Source organism: Rana temporaria, chromosome 11, assembly GCF_905171775.1.
Source record: "Rana temporaria chromosome 11, aRanTem1.1, whole genome shotgun sequence".
NCBI classification, from domain to species: domain Eukaryota; kingdom Metazoa; phylum Chordata; class Amphibia; order Anura; family Ranidae; genus Rana; species Rana temporaria.
This window is the reverse complement of record NC_053499.1, coordinates 10,953,950-10,963,231: the sequence shown is the minus strand read 5'-3', so window position 1 is coordinate 10,963,231 and position 9,282 is coordinate 10,953,950. Positions and strand designations below refer to the sequence as shown.

General features: G+C 45.0%; 1 protein-coding gene across 3 annotated transcripts in view; it reads right to left on the bottom strand.

The window, feature by feature from the left end:
- Window positions 1–4,642: 4,642 nt before the first annotated feature.
- ALKBH3 (alkB homolog 3, alpha-ketoglutarate dependent dioxygenase) overlaps window positions 4,643–9,282 on the bottom strand; it is a 30,222-nt gene continuing 25,582 nt past the window's right edge. For all 3 annotated transcript variants that reach the window (XM_040328025.1, XM_040328023.1, XM_040328024.1), the window contains exons 9-10: window positions 8,663–8,761; window positions 4,643–5,119 (exon numbers count right to left, since the gene is read on the bottom strand). In XM_040328025.1, coding sequence (XP_040183959.1) covers window positions 5,036–5,119; window positions 8,663–8,761 — 183 coding nt within the window. In that variant the 3' untranslated portion in view covers window positions 4,643–5,035. The remainder of the gene's footprint in view (window positions 5,120–8,662; window positions 8,762–9,282) is intronic.

Here is a 9,282-nt window from a genome sequence, read left to right as displayed (position 1 = left end):
CTTCAGCACAGTTATGTATGAATGATATTCATAACTTTTTCTTGCACAATCTTGTAATTTATGGATAGCGGAACCCCCCACACACACACACTTTGCAAGCTGTCCAGCAGAATATCAGATCATCCAAATATATCAGCGCATTCCGGATCCTGGGCTGGTTGCCATGGAGATCTCTCATCATCATCGGCACCTTCTCTCCCTGCCAGCTCGCACCCACAATGGAAACAGCCACGTAATAAGGGGGGGACAGCATGAGCGAGCCAGGGATTCCGAATCGCCTCTTATGGAAGAAGGAACGACATATTAGTAATAAAAGCGGAACTTCAACTTGGATATAAAATTCTTATAGCAGTATTGAACCCGAAAAAACAGTACGGGGGGTCCTTAAGCACAGGAAGGGGGGGTGGGGGGGAGCTCAGAGAGCACTGGGGGTGGAGTGGGACAGCATGGGGGGGGGGGGAGCAGTAAGACACTAGCTAGGAGGAGCGGCTGCATATAAACGAATGAATATCTCCATTTACCTCCTGCAGGCTCTGAATGCCTGCAGGAGGGAGAGGAGGAGAGGCTGCAGGAGGAAAATGGAGAGATTGTTTCTCCTACAGTATATGCCGCCCCCCCCCCCCCCCCCCATCATCCAGGCGCACAGGGAGCCACACTCACTTTAACTCTGGTCCGGCGTCTCCTCCAGATCCTCGCCCTGTTCATGGTCACCTGACCTGTAGTTTCCGTCCCCCAGCCCGACGGCTGAACTGAATTGGTGGCCAGGGAGGGGCTGGGTGAGCAGCATGGGCTCAAGGAGCAAGCGCCTGGTGTGCCCTATGGCCAGTCTGGGCCTGGTCTGGGGAAAGTAAAAATCCTCTCTTGCACTGGTCCCACAGTTAACAGTGCATGTCGGAGCACAAACCAAGCCATGAAGTCCAAATAATTGTCTGTAGACCTCGGAGACAGGATTGCATGGAGGGACAGATCGGGGGAAGGGTACAGAATTTTTTTGCAGCATTGAAGGTCCCAATGAGCAGAGTGGCCTCCATCATCTGTAAATGGAAGAAGTTTGTAACCATCAGGACTCTTCCTAGAGCGGGCCACCTGGCCAAATTGAGCAATCGGGGGAGAAGGGCCTTAGAAGGGGGGGTGACCAAGAACCTGATGGTCACTCTGACGGAGCTCCAGCGTTTCTCTGTCGAGAGAGGAGAACCTTCCAGAAGAACAACCATCTCTGCAGCACCAATCAGGCCTGTATGGGGGAGTGACCAGACGGAAGCCACTCCTCAGTAAAAAGGCACATGACAGCCCACCTGGAGTTTGCCAAAAGGCACTTAAAGGACTCTCAGACCATAAGAAACAAAATTCTCTGGTCTGATATAACAAAGATTGAACTCTTTGGCCTGAATGGCAAGAGTCATGTCTGGAGGAAACCAGGCACCGCCCATCACCTGGCCAATACCACCCCAACAGTGAAGCATGGTGGTGGCAGCATCATGCTATGGGGATGTTTTTCAGCAGCAGGAACTGGGAAACTAGTCAAGAAAGATGGGGAAAGATGAATGCAGCAATGTACAGAGACATCCTTGATGAAAACCTGCACCAGAGCGCTATGGACCTCAGACTGGGGTGAAGTTTCATCTTCCAACAGGACAATGACCCTAAGCACACAGCCAAGATAACAAAGGAGTGGCTACGGGACAACTCTGAGAATGTCCTTGGGAGTCCCAGCCAGAGCCCAGACTTGAACATCTCTGGAGAGATCTGAAAATGGCTGTGCACTGACACTCCCCATCCAACCTGATGGAGCTTGAGAGGTCCTGCAAAGAAGAATGGGAGAAACTGCCCAAAAATAGGTGTGCCAAGCTTGTAGCATCATACTCTGAAAGACTGGAGGCTGTAATTGGTGCCAAAGGAGCTTCACCAAAGAATTGAGCAAAGGCTGTGAATACTTATGTACATGGGAGGAGCCTGTGATACTTATGTACATGGGAGGAGCCTGTGATACTTATGTACATGGGAGGAGCCTGTGATACTTATCTACATGGGAGGAGCCTGTGATGCTTAAGCATCACAGGCTCCTCCCATGTAGATAAGCATCACAGGCTCCTCCCATGTAGATAAGCATCACAGGCTCCTCCCATGTACATAAGCATCACAGGCTCCTCCCATGTACATGGGAGGAGCCTGTGATGCTTATGTGCATGGGATTTTTTTTCCTTTTCAATAAATTTGCAAAGATTTCAAACTAACGTTTTCATGCTGTTGTTATGGGGTATTGTTTTGTAGAATAATGAATATACACACACACACACTCAAGCAAACAGTAGATGTTGTCAGTAGATCAGAGGTTAGCTCCAGCAGAGCAGTGGACGGCGTCAGTAGTTTTTCATTTTTATTATATTTAAAAATATATATTTTTACAATTTTATTACTATTTTTTACAATAATATTTTGTTTTACAATTATTTTAGCAGCCCTGTTGGGGGCTTTGGTGAAATATCATGGTTCTAAACAGACCCCTGATGTTTTACATTTGGGACATAGAGCTTCCCCAATCACTTTCACTGCAGCCTCAGCTGCACTGGACACTGATTAAATCATAGTGAAACACGGTTTACTATGCTTTACCTATGAATAAACACAGTAAGTGATTGGTAAATATTTACCGGCTCCTTCCCTCGCTCTCTATCCCCCTGTATGCCCGCAGCACTGCAGAAGAGGGGGCATGGGCAGCAGGGGGAACCTGCACCGCACGGGGTGATTAGGGTATGCCTAGGTAGGTGCCATGTAGTCCAATGTAAAGTGCAATTAAGATTACAGCAAATTTAAGGACATAAATGCAAGTATTTGATGTTGGGGGGGGGGTAAACTTGGGTTGGTAAACAGATTGCTCACCAGCGTTTAGAAATCCCTGAAGTAGGGTAGCAGTCCTCGTGCTGTGAGATATACTGCTGCAGAGAGGGTTTAATTTCTGCTATGTACTGTCCGTGCCAAGCTGGCCTGAAAACCAATTAGATGGGCAGAAGGTGGATGACTGCTCAGTGCGTCCTCAGCCTCCCACTTACGCAATAAGATCAATTAATAGCAAATTAAATAGAGCTGCAGGCCTATTTCTGGCCGTGCGTCTTTAAATATCTTCTATTCTTGGAAGAGAAGAAAGCAGGGGGCTTAATTGACCCAAATGGCTGAGGTGACTTGAAGGGGGGGAGGGGGGGGAGATACTGAACGTCTGTAATTTAAAGCTGAACGCCAGGCAGATATAAAACCCAAATCGATGTTCGTCACTATATGATTAAATGTATTTTGGAAAGTGCAAGCAGATTAGGCGTCTAAATTGGAACTGGCATTCGCCCCTTTGCCATCTAGATTTCTGGATCTTCCATTTCCTTTGCCTCTGTATATTTATGCTCAACTCTTATCAAAAGAACAAAATCACAAAGTGAGAAATAAATGATTTTTTTATTTTATTGTACACAGGAAACTTTAACAACATCAGCATAGCACAGAATCCCATGTAAGCACCAACAGAGTAACGAGGCTTCTCTTGGATGTCCTCATTGGGTGGTGCCGCTGTCCTCAGGGCCACCAACAGGCCAGATTTGATGTACAGTGGAACCTCGGATTGCGAGGAACGAGCGCTTCGCAATACAAGCGCTGCATTTTGAAAAATCCTAACTCGGTTTGCAAGTGTTGTCTCGCAAAACAAGCAGGATTCAGACCAAAGCTGTGTGCAGTACCACGTTTGGCCTGAGGTGGGGGGGGCGGGGGCGGAGCTGAGCGGAGCCGCTCGAGAAGGCTCTGAAATACTGCGTTCCCAGCATGTGCTTTCCACTCATTAAAGTAGAACTATAGGCAAAACTTTGTTAATTTTTTTTTATTTTGGATCGAGCAAAGTACCCCCAAGGAGAGCACCCACACGGCTACCCCCCCCAAGGAGAGGGCCCCCACGGGTACCCCCCCAAAGGAAAGGGCCCCCACGGGTACCCCCCAAAGGAAAGGGCCCCCACGGGTACCCCCCAAAGGAAAGGGCCCCCACGGGTACCCCCCCAAAGGAAAGGGCCCCCACGGGTACCCCCCCAAAGGAAAGGGCCCCCATGGGTACCCCCCCCCAAGGAGAGCGCCCACACGGGTACCCCCCCCCCCAAGGAGAGCGCCCACACGGGTACCCCCCAAAGGAGAGGGCCCCCATGGGTACCCCCCCCAGTAGAGGGCCCCCACGGGTACCCCCCCCCCCCCCCAAGGAGAGGGCCCCCACGGGACCCCCCATCAAGGAGAGGGCCCCCACGGGTACCCCCCCTCAAGGAGAGGGCCCCCACGGGTACCCCCCAAGGAGAGCGCCCACACAAGTACCCCCCCCCCCCCAAGGAGTGCGCCCACACACGGGTACCCCCCCCCGCAAGGAGAGCGCCCACACGGGTACCCCCCCCCCCCGCAAGGAGAGTGCCCACACGGGTACCACCCCCCCCGCAAGGAGAGTGCCCACACGGGTACCCCCCCCCCAAGGAGAGGTGCTTCTCCTAGGTGGTTTCCCGATGTGGGGAGGAGCTACTAGCACCGCTGGGGGACTCCAGAAGAGGAGGATCGGGCCACCAAAAAAACACAAGTGTTTAGTAACCCTTGAATAATTTCCCAGACTGTCTTATTTTTAGGACAGGCTGAAGAACCAATCAGACATTTTTAATTAATTGTCCAATCAGAGAAAACAGATGACCGATCCATAACTCTGAAACACAAGCACAAAGAAGTGAAACTAAAAAACACAGAGGAGGGAAGGGGGAGGCGTCCATACTGCGGTTTAGTTCCACTTTTCTGCTAGTGACATACGCCGTCATTGTGCGTCATCTTTTTAAATTACATTTTAATTTACAAATTCTTCTGATCTTCATTTATAACGAACGAACATTTCCAATCGACTGAACTATGCAAAAACGAAAAAACAAAAGTTTGTGTCGGGAGCCCCCGTCGCGGTGTCTTACGGCAGCGGCGTAGAGGATCTCCCATCATTCCGCAGACCCTCCTCCATGCGGGCGGAGTTTCCAGACTCTCATGTTCAGGTTTTAGTCACCGGGAACATGGTGCGGAAGGTCAGGTTGATGCGAGGTCGCCGGTCATGGTATTCTTTTGGCACGCGGTGCTGGCAGAGAAAACCAAAAGATAGGAGCGTTAAAAGGCAGGCTACAGTTTTATTAGAAATTCATGCAGTACAGGCAACCATTTAACCCGGCGGTGGCCCCGTGCATTGGAGGCAGGGCAGCCATCAGGAATTATTGGGCCCCTTACACAGCTTCAGGCATGGGCCCCCTGGAGCAGAGAACCGGGGGGGGCTTTACAAAAAAAGAAGAAATAAAGAAAAATATATATAAGAAAAGGGGGGTAGCCATCCGGGGCCCTGGGGACCTCTGGGCCCTTTTAATAAAAAAATAAATAAATATATATATATATATATATATATATATATATATATATACAAATTATTATTCTTTTTTTATAAAAATAAATTACAAAAAAGGGGGGTTGCCATCCGGGACCTTTATTAATAATAATAATAATAATAATAATAAAAAAAAAAAGAAACCTCTGGGCCCTTTAATAAAAAAAAAAATATATATATAAAAAAATAAAATAAACATTTATTTAAAAAAAAGGGGGGGGGGGGGGGTTGCCATCTGGGCCCCTTAATAAAAAAAAAAAAAAAAAAAAAAAAAAATTATATATATATATATATATATATATATATATATATATATATATATATATATATATATATATATATATATATATATATATATATATATATATATATATATATATATATATATATATATATATATATATATATATATATATATATATATATATATATATATATATATATATATATATATATATATATATATATATATATATATATATATATATATACAAAAAAATAAAATAAATATCTATAAAAAAAAGGGGGGGGGGTTGCCACATGGGGCCATCTGAGCCATTTAATAAAAAAATGTTTATATATATATATATATATATATATATATATATATATATATATAAAAAAAAAAAAAGAAATAAAATAATATAAATACATTTTTTTTTTTTTTTTTTATAAAAAAAGGGGGGTTGAGATCCGGGGCCCTGGGGACCTCTGGGCCCTTTAATAATAATAATAAATATAAATATATATATATATTATATAAAATAAATAAATATATATATATATAAAAAAATATATATATAAAAAAAAGGGGGGGTTGTCATCCGGGGCCCTGGGGGATCTCCGGGCCCCCCGTACCCCTAAAAAAAAAAAAAAATTGGCCCTTTAATAAAAAAAAAAATAAACATATATTAGAATTTTTTTTTTTATAAAAAAATACATAAAAAAAAGGGGAGTTGCCACCTGGGGCCCTGTAGGCCTCCGGGACCCTGGGGACCTTTTTTTTTTAAAGGGGGTTGTCATCTGGGCCCCTTACAGGTGTACTGCCTGTACCCCCCTGATGGCGGCCCTGATTGGAGGCTCTAATAGGCTTAAAAAAAGGGTGGGCTAGGCTCCCACCCAGTTGTGCGACTACAGCGAATATTCGTTATCGACACACTGATCATCCTCTTTTTTTTTTTTTTTTAAAGATATTTTTATTATGTTTAAGACAAACCAACAAACAGAAAAACATACAAAAACACACGGATCCTCCTGCCGGCCAATCAGGAAGCAGGTCAGAGACCCGTCACCCGATTGAAAGGACAAGCTCTTCTATTGGACGCTTAGCAGGAGAGAAGAGAATGGGGTTACTTTTGACACTTTTTTTGGTGAATGGGTAGGGGTATGTACTCCATACTCATTCACATGGGGGGGGGGGGCTTCCAGATTCCAATAAAGCATCGCCCCCCCCCCCCCCACGTTGAGGGCATGTGGCCTGCTATGTTTCGGGGGGGCTCGCTTGCGCGCAACCCCCCTCTCCTTTCCTGACCCGCCAAGCTGCATGCTCGGATAAGGGTCTGGTATGGATTTTGGGTTGGACCCCATGCCATTTTTTTTTTATTTGCCCTTAAAATCCATACCAGACCTGAAGAGTATTCATTGGGAGGCCATGCTGTTTTTTTTCCCATCGTCTTTCATTGTGGTCATGTTTTTATTTTACATTCAGCTGTCAGCGGGGGAACCCGCTAACAGCTGATGAGTCATCCGCGGTTCGGTCGACTTCCCAGGCCCACTCCTTAACAATGAACTAGTTGTCAAATACCGCATGCGATACCACCAGCAAAACCCGGGTGGTAAATATTGCATGTTTTTTTTTTTTTTTTTTTACTCTCTGGTCCGTTTGTGAATTGGACTTGAGAGCTTTTTAACCACTTAAGACCCGGACCGTTAGGCAGCTAAAGGACCCGGACAGTTTTTGCAATTCGGCACTGTGTCGTTTTAATGGACAATTGCGCGGTCGTGCGACGTGGCTCCCAAACAAAATTGGCGTCCTTTTTTTCCCCACAAATAGAGCTTTCTTTTGGTGGTATTTGATCACCTCTGCGGTTTTTATTTTTTGCGCTATAAACAAAAATAGAGCAACAATTTAAAAAAAAATTCTATATTTTTTACTTTTTGCTATAAGAAATATCCCCCAAAAACATATATAATTTTTTTTTCCCCCTCAGTTTAGGCCGATACGTATTCTTCTACATATTTTTGGTAAAAAAAATTTAAAAAAAAAATCGCAATAAGCGTTTATCGATTGGTTTGCGCAAAATTTATAGCGTTTACAAAATAGGGGATAGTTTTATTTTTTTTTACTACTAATGGCGGCGATCAGCGATTGTTTTTCGTGACTGCGACATTATGGCGGACACATTGGACAATTTTGACACATTTTTGGGACCATTGTCATTTTCACAGCAAAAAATGCATTTAAAATGCATTGTCTACTGTGAAAATGACTATTGCAGTTTGTGAGTTAACCCCTTCAGCGCCCCCTTGTGGTTATGTATGACCTCATCTGTGTTTCTAACTGTAGGGGGGGTGTGGCTGTAGGTGTGACGTCATCGATCGTGTATCCCTATAAAAGGGATCACACGATCGATGACGGCGCCACAGTGAAGAACAGAGAAGCTGTGTTTACACACAGCTCTCCCCGTTCTTCAGCTCCGGGGATTGATCGCGGGACTCCGGCAGCAATCGGGTCCGCGAGTCCCACGGCTTCAGACCGGGTCGCGGGAGCGCGCGCGACCCCACGGCTGGGCTTAAAGAGCCACGTACATGTACGTGGATGTGCCCAGCTGTGCCATTCTGTCGACGTATATCAGCGTGAAGGGGTCCTTAAGTGGTTAAACAATATTTACTGACATTTTCCATTTTGTGGTAAATACCGCATAATCGTTGTTTTTTTTTCCCGCTTTGTGAATTGGACTTATTTTACTGTATGCAACAATTTATGCAGATGAATCACGTGACGGTGTTATCGCATGCGGTAGACGTTCGTGAATTGACCCCCAATGCATAGGTTTTTAGGATGCACCGGTGCGACTGGGCCCCAACCATAGCCAGGCCAGGACCAGATAGATTGTCATTAATTTGCCTCTTGCACCGTTACTGAAGGAGCCTGCAAGCTCTTGTCGCCTTAGAGATTAATTGATGAATGTGCCGCGTCACAAAATACCAACTGCGCAATAACAGGAGCCGCCGCCCCCTTCTCACCTGCCAGTCTGACTGTGTCGCTCCTTCCATAATCAGAAGGGTGCCGCCATCCAGCGGGACATGTACACGTTCCACATATGTGTAATCTCCTTGCTCCTCCTGCCAACAGATACACAGAGAAGTACAGAAAGTCATCATAACATCTTCTTCTACACAGCTGAGAAAAATGGTGGTAAAAAAGTCAAGTTACAGATTGTATATCCTTTCCTGGTTACCCTCTTATGTTTATATTACTGTGACCCCACTGGGGAGACCCCCCCGTTGTGTCACTTAGGGCTTGTACACATGTAAAAAATGATCCATGCTTGAATTGCTTTTCAGAGGTGCTCGACAGGTGGCGAGGAGCTGATATTTCACCTCCTAAGCACCGGATTTAACCTTATAACAGCACTGCAATATCAGATGGCAACTCCCCTTTATATATATATTTTTTTTAATATATTTATATTTTATTTCTTATTAAAAAAGGGACAATTTTTTTTTAGGGGTCCAGAGGTTCCCAGGTGCCCGGAGGCCCCGGGTGGCAACCCTCCTTTTTTTTTTATTTATTTTTTATAAAAAATATATATTTTTATTTTATTTTTTATTAAAAGGGCCAATTTTTTTTATTATTTTTTATT